Source organism: Ips typographus, linkage group LG1 (genome assembly GCF_016097725.1).
Source record: "Ips typographus isolate SLU linkage group LG1, UJ_Ityp_2.0, whole genome shotgun sequence".
Classification (NCBI taxonomy): Eukaryota; Metazoa; Arthropoda; class Insecta; order Coleoptera; family Curculionidae; genus Ips; species Ips typographus.
The window spans coordinates 27,826,979-27,840,495 of record NC_138422.1 but is presented as its reverse complement, the minus strand read 5'-3'; the positions used below and the strand labels follow the sequence as shown (position 1 = coordinate 27,840,495).

General features: G+C 33.0%; 3 protein-coding genes across 4 annotated transcripts in view; all 3 read right to left on the bottom strand.

Annotated features, from left to right (window-relative positions):
- Window positions 1-14: 14 nt before the first annotated feature.
- LOC145740055 (piRNA biogenesis protein EXD1-like) lies at window positions 15-2,042 on the bottom strand. 2 transcript variants are annotated; one of them, XM_081995385.1, is made up of 2 exons: window positions 1,822-2,042; window positions 15-1,166 (listed from the first exon to the last, which is right to left on the bottom strand). In XM_081995385.1, the coding sequence occupies exon 2, from the start codon at window positions 1,083-1,085 to the stop codon at window positions 69-71; it is 1,017 nt and encodes a 338-aa protein (XP_081851511.1). In that variant the 5' UTR covers window positions 1,086-1,166; window positions 1,822-2,042; the 3' UTR covers window positions 15-68. The 2 variants fall into 2 exon arrangements, with proteins under 2 accessions (XP_081851511.1, XP_081851512.1); XM_081995386.1 differs by having other exon boundaries at window positions 1,829-2,042.
- Window positions 2,043-2,193: 151 nt separating this feature from the next.
- On the bottom strand, window positions 2,194-3,123 carry LOC145740061 (uncharacterized). Its single transcript, XM_081995397.1, has 3 exons — window positions 2,677-3,123; window positions 2,459-2,625; window positions 2,194-2,406 (listed from the first exon to the last, which is right to left on the bottom strand). The coding sequence occupies exons 1-3, from the start codon at window positions 2,927-2,929 to the stop codon at window positions 2,323-2,325; spliced, it is 504 nt and encodes a 167-aa protein (XP_081851523.1). The 5' UTR covers window positions 2,930-3,123; the 3' UTR covers window positions 2,194-2,322.
- A 1,033-nt stretch (window positions 3,124-4,156) lies between these two features.
- Window positions 4,157-13,517, bottom strand: part of LOC145740067 (macoilin-1) — a 30,552-nt gene continuing 21,191 nt past the window's right edge. Inside the window, exons 9-10 of the mRNA XM_081995406.1 lie at window positions 5,047-5,503; window positions 4,157-4,988 (exon numbers count right to left, since the gene is read on the bottom strand). Coding sequence (XP_081851532.1) covers window positions 4,439-4,988; window positions 5,047-5,503 — 1,007 coding nt within the window. The 3' untranslated portion in view covers window positions 4,157-4,438. The remainder of the gene's footprint in view (window positions 4,989-5,046; window positions 5,504-13,517) is intronic.

The following is a 13,517-nucleotide window of genomic DNA, read 5'->3' as shown; positions in this document are numbered from 1 at the left end:
GATATTACTTAATATAACAACATTAATTATTATTTCATCATATTTTTTTAAATTTAACCTAAAGTCAATTATAAATGCAACTTTTTCAAATCAGGTATCAAGTCTTGCACCTTTTCTGGAACTTCCTTTTTAACATTAAAGTTTAAAAAATTAAAATCGTCCATGTCGTAGACACAATCCTGTACATTGGCCACTGTATCATACACATCCTTCAAAAGCAACTTTTGAATTTGATTTCTCAGCACTATAAGATACGTGGCAATTTGTGAGGCGTACAGTTTCTTTTTGTCGCTCAATGGACGTTCGTTCCAACTCTTCCACTCCACGATTAACGCGTGCCGTAGTATTGAGGCTGGAAAATTGAGGTAGTGCACTAAACACTCTGACAGATCTCTTGCCACTGTTGGCGTTTTTCCGGTTTCCTTTTTTTGTAACATTAAATCAACAATTTGAGTGTCGAAAGTGTTCTGAACGTAAATTTTGTAGTCTCTATACAGAATGTCCACAATGCCCGCGCTTTTATGCATTACTTTGCATATGTCTTCTGATTCAAATATCTCCTTTAATTCCTTGTATAATTCCCTTTTTGTAATATTAAACAAGTCAAATATGTACACTTGCTTCCATGTGCACATAACCAAAAGTGGCAAAACGCTTGTCCGGTGATTGTCCATACCTAAACACACTACACCAACAGTTTCAGAATCCCCGAGAACTTTCACGGCATCGAAGTATCTTTTATCGGCATTCTCAATGTAAATGTAATTGCTGGACATCTCTTTTAAGCGGAAATACTCCTCTTGGCTCACTTTTATAGTGGCGCAGTTAGTTTCAACTTTAACATTTTCAGTTTGGTTGTTATCTTTAGAAGGTGGCGCTTTCAATCTGTGAACGTTAGCGATTTCGCTGCGGTAGAATTCGTACAAGTCGCTCAGCTTATTGCTGTTGTTGTGTTGTACCACGTCCGTGAGTACTATACGATTTTTACCTCCTTCGGCGTAAGTCCCATTGAAAACATCGGAATTAGTTAATTCCAAAACTAGACGGTCTCCAACTTTGAACAGTTGATTGTAGTCTCCGGCCATTGTCTATTATTTTACTAGAATTGTGCAGGCAGGTTTTGGTAGTAATTCTGGACTGTGTGTGTTATTTTCTTGATGGTAAACCTACAAAGTAAGGTAAGCAGTAACCTTCTGTATGTTACACAAAATATTTTATCAGCCTAAATAAAAACAGCGGATGTTCGCCCTGCTCTCACTGTATTGTTTAGACGTATTCGGTTATCAAAAAACAAAAACAACACACAAAATAATAACTAAATGGATAAATTTAAATTGAAACGGAAAAAATTCGGAGAAACTGCCAAAAAACCAAAATTATAATTTTTAAACGGCGTCGCGGACAGCCCGCGACTTTATGTTGACAGTGATCTTGTCATTCAAATGTGTAAAAACAGAAACAAAATTCCTAATAGTGCTCCAAGGTAAGAGAGTACCTATATACCTATTCCATTAGCCAAATGTACATTTGGAATGTTATGGGCTGTAAGATGATCATTGAAATAAAAACATTTCAGTCAAAAATATTTGTTATAGGTAGTTTACAAGATATCACATAATATGCTGTACATTTCTCATTATTAAAAGCCAGCCAATATTTATAGCTGAATTTAGGATGTATCTACCCATGTTGTACCTTGGTACAAAGACTAGTGCAATATGTGCAAACTTTACCTGATTACCTGCAAAATGTTTTTAAGGGATTTTCCGGCATACTGCATAATATATAAGTAATTTAAGTTGTAATTATAAATTTGCTTACCTTTCACTCCTTTCAGCTAGCTTAAGATCTTCAGTTTCTGTCACCTTTTTACCTCCAATTCGCAAGCCTCTAGACTTAGACAATTATGGGCCTTTGTTATACTCCTAGGCACTTTTTTTTAATTCATGGTATAATGGAATATTTCAATAATAAAGTATGAAATTAATTTTCAAAAATTATAAACAAAAATATAACCCAACTTACCTAACCTAACAAAAAAAAATTGTCTGTCAAATATCCCTTCCAACAGTTTACATTTGCAACTATGCAACCATTTATACATATTAGAGTATAGTTTGTCCTACATAGCTGGAGGACAAACTTACCATAAAGGGCAAGGGCTTTTTGACTCATTGCCAGAAAAAAAACACATTCAGTATTTAAACATCTTCTATTGATATACCTATTTAACAATAAATATTAACCCTCCCAACAGCCAAACTGAATTAACAGAACTAATTCTTTATATATACACTGGGAACCCTTTTAATATCACTGCTGTCAAGAAGTTTTTCCAATAATTTCTATTTTTATGTGCTCAGCGAGGTCTAATAGTGTATAAGCTGTATGTTTAGTAATCTCTACCTACAAAAACACTAGTAGTTCATGTAATTAAACTACCTAATAAAAACATTACCTGTTCACTTGTCTCATTTTCGGTAAGCAACTTGTCTCCACCTGGACTATCTTTTTTGCATTTTTTCGGCCAAGTTGATGGGTCAAGTTTTATGCCAATATTAGGATTAGGAAGGTTTTGGGAAGGAACAGCGTTTTTCTTTAAAACGCGAGACTTTGCCTGTAAACCTGTAGTAATATTAGTAATTTAGAAGTGTCCCGTAACGAATTCAAACACACCTTTGCAGTAATCACTTTCCTTAAAGTGAAGTGAACACACCCGCATGTAATTTGTGATTGTTTTGGTAATACCCAAATTAATACCCCACGCTCGTCGTTGATCCATTGCAAATCTGCCAAATTTGGTTTCTACGTAAACTTTACGGGCCTTTTCTTTGGGAAATAAATGGAAACGCAGTTCACTTTGGGGAGATTTTCTTTTTGCCCATGAGTTACAGTTTGGTACACAGCAATAATTGTTATTGGATGTCATGTTCGTGTTGATCACTGGTCAGAAGTAATGCAGGTTTTTCGTTTTCTTGTAATTAAGAAAAAAGCTGAAAAACAGTATTAGTTTTTAGTGGAAATTTGTTTAAAAACAAAATCAAATTTTGAGGTTATGTTATCTGTAAATGAAATGTAAACAAGCCGAATTGACATTTGACAGTTTTTAAGTCATATCCAAGATTTTTATCGCTGGAGGCTGGAGGACAAGCAAACTCGCTAATCTATAAGTAATTTAAACAAGAATTAAAATTCCTTGGTCAGAACTAAATGTATTGATAATTCAACTTAAAACCAGTAATTAAATGGTTCTTGTTTTGTAGTCAATCATTAACCCATGAATTAAACTTGTTGGAATAGTACCATCCTAAAGTTTGAGTAGTTTTGTCGTTGTTTATGGTGACAATACGTATAAAAGCTATTATTTTAAATTAAAATAATAATTATAAAACGGTCACACTCACAGTGTGGGTCCACAAAACTAAACTTTAAAAAAAATACCTATTAGCAGTCCATTTAAGTTTGTGGTTCTAAATTTGTGCATTGTGCGTAGTAGCAAAACAATTTGCATTATGTATTAGCGAAAAAATTAGCAGATAAATGATGATTACAGTCAAGTTTAAATAATATGTACATTTATATTTATCGACCGTATTGTACGTAGTGCTGAGTTTTTTTTTGAAGGTTTTACTAAGAACAACCAATGTTTGGCTTTTCATTATAACATTTTTTTGATTCGTCAGAAAATTATTAACTTTTGATATACAGCAACCTAATGTAGTTGTCGGATACGTCATCATGTTGCTTGCTGCCATATTGATATTTATATGTGGAAGCTGATGCTTATCCAGTTATTTTATCATGATGATTGATTTGATGTTATCATTTTAATAATTTATTATAAAGCACAATAATTTGGCAGGGCAACCGAATACACATTTATTTATGTCAGATTTTGCTACATTTTAATGTGACTGATGTATGAAGGGGTTGGAAGCAAAAGAGTTTAGGAAGGTTTAGAAGTGTCCAATAAAAAGTACGTAAAAAAATAAAATAGATATTCCATAAAGCCGAAATAATAATTTTGTCATGTGTTATTTATTGTCGGTTTTAGAATTAATTTTCCTTTTAAAAACTCTTTTTGTTAAAAAAAGTTAGTGTAAGTAAAAGAGTGATAAGTGAAATCTAAAGAGGAGATAAGTGAAAATTAAAACACTTTCACAAATTAATGTTTTTATTTACAACGATATTTTATAACTAAAATTCAACTGTTTTGGATTAAGTTTTATTAACTTTGTCGTAAAATAGAGGTTTCTTATTCAGTGTGTGACTAGAAATATTATAGATATTCTTAACTTTTAGCGTAAAAAGTCACATTTGCCCGTTCATTAACCATATAAATGCCCGAGTAAATCCCACACATTATCAAAACCTAAGTAAACCGAGCTTTTTGACACTGAGCATAACAAAATTTATCACATTTATTTAACCAACACAGTCAAAACACGAACAACATACCAGCAGTTGTAAAGGCTAAGAAACCTACAGCCAGTCTATTTGAGCTTGATTTTACTTCTTTGACTTGGGGTTCTGAAATACTCTTTGAAGATGCTGGTGGTTCAGGGGATGCCGTAGATGTCTGAGTGGTTGTTGTTGATGGCGTTGAAGAAGCCGAAGTGGATGATAAGGGCACGGATGTTGGTTCAGGTTCAGGTTTTGGTTCGGCAGTGGGTTCAGGCTCAGGCTCAGGATTGGGGGCTAGGTAAGGATCTTGGTCAGTTCCTGGTTTTAGTTCTGGCACTTCTGGTTTCTCTGTCGTAGTAGTGGTAGTGGTTGTGGTAGTAGATACGATGGGTGTTTCGGACGATGCCATGTAGTTGTAGTTGCGATCGTATAGATAGTTCTTGCCTCCCACATTGGATGCAATTAGCCTGAAGTTGGGTTCGTGAATGTTCAGTTTGGCATAGATGAACCGGCTCAATTTGTTGACCAAAAGAGTGAGGTTGCCTTGGTCATCTAAGGCAAACGAATTAACCCATTCCAAGTATCTGGAATTATAATAGCTCAAATAAAGCAATTTTTTTGAGTATACCAGAATTAACTTACCGTTCATCTCTTGCAATAATTTTTTGTCCAGTCTGCAGTGGAGTGTTGGAATCCCATCTGGCAACACTGTTCATGGAAAGCAAGCTATAGTACATCACTCCTTGATTATCCATGATCATGCCAACAGTTTGAGATCCTTTAACTCCGTAATCCTTCACGTCTCCTTGAAACTCGCTGTTGTTTGCCGCAAATCCTTCATTTCTCAGTACATCAGTACTAATACTGTAAAGGTGCAATGAAGACAATGGTGAGTAGAATAACTCTCTGTCTTCGGTGATGATTATTTGGTCTCCATTTTTCCGAACTTCAGGCCCTAGAGCCAAACTGGCTAAGTTTAATGATGCGCTGATTGTGATTCCATTGACTCTGAAAACTGAAGCGTTTGGATCGGCTCGCATCGATTCGCTGTGGCGGATTTTCCAGGCTTTTCGGTCTTTTAGAGAAAACACGATGATGCCTGTAACAAAAAGTTATTATAAACTTAAAAGCAATATAGTAACAGGATTTAAACACTGGATATGAATGGAGATTGCATGATTTGGACGATATCACCATTCTGAATTCAAATACGAGTGCTCAGTAGATGTCTAAAGGTTTAAAAAGATTTAGCTTTTAGAGGCATCTGGCAAATATTAACATGTTTCTTAAAGGAAGGTTTGAAGTTTTAAGAGGCTTGTGGCAGTTTGAGAAAAAATTTTCTGTTCAATCTCTTAATGGACAGAATTTTAGAAGAAGTATCATCACTAAATATGGGACACCGAATGGGACAGAATAAAACAATCAGCATGGTATGCTACGCCGATGATGCAGCTATTTTCGTGGAAACGGAGGACGATCTACAGAGACAACTACACAAATTCTGCCAGGTCAGCCAAGCGATGAACATGACTATATCTATACAAAAAACGAAAAGCATAACCTTTGCTAAAGATCCCATAAGATGTAAGCTGCTAGTTCAGAACATCGTGCAAGTTTCACAATTCAAATATCTGGGTATGGATCTGTCGAGTTATCACGATGACAGTGAAGGGCCTAAGAAGCCAGATAATAATAATAATAATAATAATAATAATAATAATACCAAATATAAGGCCAAATACATGCGAAAGGATAGCAAGATCAGGATCTATAAGACTTGTATCAGGCCAATCATGACATACGGAATAGAAACCAACAAAACGAAAAGAATGCTTCGAGTAGCCGAAATGAAAACGCTCAGTGCTAATAATGGGAAAAATAAGAATAGACCGAATTAGGAACACTGACATTAGGGAACAATGTGGGGTGCAAGACATCGTAAGAGAGGGGAGACAAAGAAAAAGAAATTGGTACGCCCACGTGAGAAGAATGGAAGAGGGAAGACTGCCACGCATCGCACTTGAAGGGAAACCAATAGGGAAAAGAGCACCCGGAAGACCACCTAAGAGATGGAAGGACAGCTGGCAGTCCACCTCCCAGGAACTGATCCAGAGGAACCTGCAAAACTAACAGATCGTGAGATCTTAAATATGAATATGAAGAAGAAGAAGGTTACAAGAAATCTGTCAGTCATGATGTGACTGTGTGAATCAACCAATTAGTGCAGTTTTCATGTAATTTGCCAATATACGACAGGGTATATCCCAAATAAAAGTAACTACTATGTACGGCGATTTCGATATCAGTAAGAAATACAATTTTAGTTAAAGGGGAATGAAGTTTCACCATTATAAGATCATCAAATGCTGTACTCAAATTAGGAATATCTATAAATCAAAATCTGAAAAAATGTATTTTTTTTTTAAAGTCGAAAAATCAAACAAAAAGAAGATTTTTCATTTTGACATTAAGCAAATTTAAAAAATTGTTCATACACAGTACCTAGGTCACACATCTATGGTATAGGATGCATTTTACAGCTATTTATATTATTAATGTTAATTGTCCGGAAACGTTACATAATTGCAATAACTACGCACTTAAATGATGTTGAACAAGGTAATAAACAAATTTTCATGCCAAATTAATCTATATAAATTATTAAATTTCCTTGCCTGCAGTGATTTTACTCATTTTCATTGAAAAGAAGATCCTGTTAAACAAACCGACATATTTCAAACTGCAAGGCTTGTTTGTTATAGTGTATTACCCGTTAACCTTTACATCACTGTATCTGTTTCAAGGTATCCATTGACCTTTGGTCACCACAAATATATCTACTTGAAAACTAGATTTATTTGTTTTTATAGCAAGCTTAATTGGATTAAGGTTTATATGTGTTAAAGGTATACGATAAAGGATAATGGCCTTTTTAACGACCTTAATCAATTCATCTTTAATTGTTATAAACCAATAGATTTGTCAGTCTAAACAATGCAAATTTTTGATAAGTAACAAACTTAATAGATAGTCTAACAACATAAAAACAGTAGAAGAAACCAAATATAGACAATCGGTCTTAATACAAAGGTATAGACAGTCTATTCTCAATATCATGTTTAGGAGAAGTAAACTTGTTTAAACTCCTATTCTAAACACGCTAGAATAATAGTTTTGAGCGAAACAGAAGCGAATAATGACAGTGACGTGAAGGAAAAAATGCAAAGAAAAATACAGGAATGTAGTAACTTTAGTTCTAAGCCCCCAGAGCGGTTTTTGACAGAGAGGAAAGTCGATAATGCTAGTGACGTGAAGGAAAAAATTAAAACAAGATCATAAGCAGGTCTACACCATTTGAAAACTCAATAATGTTATTAATGTGCGAAAAAAAAAATATTTAGGTAAATTTGTAGGTCCAGCTATACTTGAATACTTTCAATATTTCAAATACTGCAACTATTACATAACAACGGACAAAAAACTTCAACCTAAAAAAATTATGCAAAAAATACATTACAATGTTTTGGCGCCAAATTTGTAGTTTATGATGGGTAAGAAAAGCAGCCTTTTTGACCAGTAAGAAGCTACAAACAATAACTTATTTCATTTTGAAGAAAAAAATTGAAGACTCAAAGTCCAAAAGACAGTTTAGAGGGGATTTTATTATTCTTTCAATTGTCTTATTATCAATGTCAATAACTAATGATTACCTTAGCACGTTCTGAAAGTTTTTCGACATTGAAACGAAACAAAGGATATTATAAACAAATTCTTCAATTTCCTATTTATAAGAAATTGATAGTAACTTCTGCGTTGTTACAGTTTTAGACAGTAGAAATTAAATTAATTACGACAAAAAATAGTTTATATTCCCATGACCGTTTGTTTATGGTATAACCTTCAGGTTTCACTTCGATAATTTTATTATTGGCTTGTAAATTAACGGTGGATTGCGTAATATGCGATCGCTTCAAGATGTTGAAAATTGATTTCTGGTGTTTTCTAACAGAAATTGACCATTTTTACTGCGTGATTCTAAACTAGCTCATCTTAACTAAATTTAAACCACAAAAAAAATTAAAATTAAATTTAATTTTTAAACAGTTCTGTCCTTATGTTTAGGAAATTATTTGATATTCCTAATTTTAATAGTTCTAAACTATCAAGAAAAGGTCGTACTTTTAGAAATAATTAAAAATGTTGAAGAGAAGGTTGAATTCTTGTATTTTAAAATATTTATCAAGTAACAGTTCTGGTGCATTAATTACGACATAGTACGTAATGCATTTTATAGCTTCATGGTAAAGTGAACCAAATATCGCTTCTATTCACTATATACATGGTGTCATGGAAAACTCAAAAACCGCAAGAAATTTAGTTGGTTAAATTATGACAAAATTGCGCAGTTTGAAAAAATCTCTTCGGAGATAACCGAAAAAAGTATTAAAAACCTGAAACACCCACATAATAATTCTATTTCTTTTACTAGAAATATTACAGTAGTTTTTTGCTTGGAATTTGGCTGTAAAAGGCTAATTTCAGATCCAATTTTACAAATGAATGAAAAACTTGATCATAAAGATCTAATTTCAATATTCTACTGATTTTTTATTTTTTGCATAGGTTTTGTTTTTGTTGCAAGGTTGCATACATTTGACCTTAAAAAAGACGAATTTTACCAGGAATTCGGGCAGTCTACCAATTTTACAAAAAATGCAAATTTTCGGTAAATTGAGAGAATTTTCATTAACCTTCTTCACAAGGTTGTTCTAGTAAACTTGGCCTACTCAAATGACATCTGTAAAATCGGTAGATTACGGATTTAGACTTAGCGGAAAGTTATAATATTCATGTTCTAACTTGTTTGAAAATTGGGTTAGAATTGGTTAGAATTCGAAAAAAAGTGTGACCATCCTCGTTCTAATAGTAGTTTTGCACTGAGATCCTTAATCAGTATAATCATTATCAATATAGTAATACTATGCGATAGTTATTAGTGAAAGTTAGATTTGGTGCACCAAAAAGGGCGGATTTCAAGTAAAAGACCACTGACCCGTGACTTGAATAAATAGTAAAATGTCAGGGGCGGAGGATCCGCCTCACCTAGCGCAGATCGAAGATAAAATCGAAGAACGAAAACGAAAGTGGATCTTTAAACGCCCAATGCAACTATTTGCATCTATCTTTGTATATCTTAAGAACACTCACCACAATTTATCATATTCTGCGGGAAGTGTTATAAAGTCATGTCTGCATCAATTGTATAGTTAAACATACGAATTCATAGTAAAATTAATTTCTGGAACACATTTTTTTATAAATTAAGTAGATTTGAGTTGAAACCTTTAAAACTTTAAATGTATCTACCTGCTTGATAATATGTTAAATAAAAATTCACAGAATGCACTTACAGCGTATACAGTGAATCACAACAAATTAAAAACCTGATTGTAATAATATTTATTGCCAGTTCCACTTAAACAATATAAAAATGATAAAAAATGCAATAAGCCACTCAGTGACATAAGTTATGCGCATATAATATCAGGATAAGTATTAGAGGTATAAAAGCTTCTGTTTGTTTACCTGTAATGTATGAACTTAATTATTATAAAAAAAACCCATACAGGTAATGGTTAATAACTATTCATAAAACCATTAGAATTATTCATGTTTGCGAAAAACAGAAACTAGCAATTTTTTTTTTCTTTACAGGGTGTCCCATATTTTTATTTTAGGCGTTCATTAGAAATTAAACTTATTGAGTTATTTAGATATTTTATCAACAGGAAGACAACGAAAACCATCGTGATTTATATTATATTAACCTTAGCCTTGATTGTCCGTTATTTAGTTGCGTTTTACGTGACAAAAAAATACTACAAATTTTGTTCATACCGGAAGTTGCTCGACACAAATTAGAATCATTCAACTTCAAGGGTCACCCGATTATTTTGCACTTGGTTTATTTAAAATATAACGGCATAATTGATGCCAAAAAGATATAATATAATATGCTGCTTAAAAGTACATAGACACCTAATTACATGAAATTCGTGCCATTTAATTGTTTCAACTTGGATTACTATCATCTTGCGTGCATTGACATTACAAAAAAAACTTGAATGTGGAAACATGACAAATCACTTCTAGAACCGGTTAAAAAATCAACTTTTTGTACTCAATTGATTTGTCATTTAATTTGATTGTCTGTAAGATTTGAGGCAAAAAAGGTGACTCGACTAGATGGTTTAAGAATATAAAACAAAACGATAAAAAACAGAGATGGACACAAAAAGATTAATTAAAATTATCATATAATTAAAATGGTTTGTGAAGATATGTGAAATGGTCTAATCTGAATGTATAAAATATTTGAAAAATATGTGCCAAAATATTATTTTTACCTTATTTTTTATTTCCAAAAACAAATTTCTTTTGCTGTATTTTTCTTTTAATAGAACCTCTTTTTAGCAAGATCTTAAACTTTTCCTTTTAATTACATAACGCTTTTTGGTGACGATTTTTTTGTAAATACATTCTGGGCCCTATTTCATGAAAGCAGGACGAGAGTGAGGGTTTTGATAGAATGTGACAGAAAGGTTAATAGCACGTTTTTGTCACATTCTGTATGCATATTTGTTTTGGTAACACACCCTTCTCTCTTTTAAAAAATACGCACCCTGAACGGTTTTAAACAGAAGTTTTTTTTATGTTAGGAACTTTTAGTGTAAAAAATTTTGTAAGGCAAACTTTATGTGCTGATGTTTATAAGCACATTTTCCCAATAAACGAGGTGCATTTATTTAAATTATGCTTATACAGGGTGGTCCACTGACTGCATTGATAGACTGGAAAAAGTACAAATAGAAAAATCTGAAAATTTGGTAACCATTAAACTCGATGGGGTTCGTTCATTCATTATATCGGAGGTAGATACAAATTCGCATACTGTAAATAAAACACCCTGTACATTGTTTCTATTTTAGATTTTACGTCAAATTCTAGACGTACCATATTATTTCATGTATAATAAATAATACAATACGTACAATCTATACCATTTTATGTGAAATTTGGCATTTGCCATAAGTACCTAAAACAATTGTAATTTCTTGCATATTAGAAAACGTTTTTGTCTTGATTTTTGAGGATTGTCGTGTGAAACAAAGTTGATTCTACGAGTGGGTGCCGAAAAACGTCAAAAATAATTATACGGGGTGGTCAAAAAATACTGTATGTATTACGAGCACAGATTCACTTTTTCATCATTCATTCTCAGGACAAAAAATACATTCTTTGCGCGCCTGGTACATAAAAACCTATTTAGTGACTACCAATCACTGTATTGACTGATCATGCAATATTTATAACATTTCAAGAAATAATTCACAAACGACCATATCACATATAACTGCGTTAACCAGAGCGAGTTAATTAAAAACCAATTACTGAATTGAAACGGGAAGCGCCAAACAGTGACCCGTAACGCTATTATTTTGTTATTTGTACAATTTGATCAATGGAATTAGCCACTAAAATTCTATTTACAGTCCAATGAAACATTGGACATTACTAGCAAGGCTACAGCAAGCACATGTCATCTTTCAACACAAATTACCTATTATTTACCTATGTTTGTCTCTATATGCTGACTGAATATGAAACAGAGTGACCATGAAAAAACTTGTTTTTTGTAATACCTATATTTGTTATGGGCAACTTGACTTTATAGTGTGATGAATGTACCACGCTGGTGGTTCGTGATGAATTATCCTAGAGATGCACATAAATTATTTGTTTGCAAGAAAATTAAGTCCCAGAAAGAAAATTGAGTCCCAAAAGGAAATGAAATAAACCGGTGGTTGTCCAAAAATCATATATTCAGCAAGTAGTCCATGCAGTAACGGTCACTGTTCAATTCAAGTAGCCACTTGCCATTATTATATTATTCTAGATTAAGCAGGATTCTCATATTAATTAGTCAAGTACCGTTGCGGATGATATGAGTAAAGTGTACATAATGGGCGTATTGTTATATGGTTCCGCGAGCCTTAATATTTCTTCTGTTACTTACTGTTAGGTGCTTCGTTTAAATTGGGCTCTTGATCTCATTGAAGAAATTGTGATTCATTTAGAAGTATTCTGTCATTTCTTGCATCCTTTTTCACATATTTATTAGGGTGACTCAACCGAAAATTACTCTTAACAATCCATGACTCCTTGTATTTATAAGCCAAAATAAATTATTTCTATACGTTTTCAGTATGGTCTAACTTGGGAAAAACTGCTGTTTTAGACCTTTTAATATTTCATTTAGAGAGAAGTGCCAAATTTGTCCAGCTTTCGAAATTTCGGTGAAAACATAAGTATACTCCCTATCTCTGAAAAACAGATTTGGCAACGCTGTAGATGTTTTTTTCCCGACCCTGTATATCTTGTCTTTTCCAAGATTATAATGACACTTTCAGCACACAAATGCACATTGCAATTAGGAATCTCACTAACCTACGAAGGCGTAGAAGGGCCACAGACGTTATTTTTCTTAAATTTTTACTTCAAACTCAGAAATTAACTAAATTCCGACTTCGAACTCGGAAATTAACTAAATTCCGACTTCGAACTCGGAAATTAACTAAATTCCGACTTCGAACTCGGAAATTAGTTAAATTTCGACTTCAAACTCGGAATTTAGTTGCAATGTTGTCAAACTGACAAATTCTACTATTTTAGATCTACTAATTAAGATCAAAGAGTGTTTGTAATGTTGCCAAACTGACTAATTTTACTAATTTGGTTTGAAGAGTATATGCAATGTTATCAAACTGACAAATTCTACAATTTTGGTTTGAAGAGTGTTTCCAATCTGTCCAAACTGACAAGTTCAACTAATTTCTTTGAAGTGTGTTTGCTTGCAATGTTGCCAAATTAACAAACTCTCCTAATTTAGATCGAAGACGGTTTGAAATGCCTAACTGACAAAATTTGGTAATTTGGTTCAAAAGTATCCTTGCAATGTTATCAAACTAACAAATTCTACAATTTTGGTTCGAAGAGTGTTTGTAATGTAACCAAACTGACAAGTCCGACTAATTTCTTTGAAGTGTGTTAGC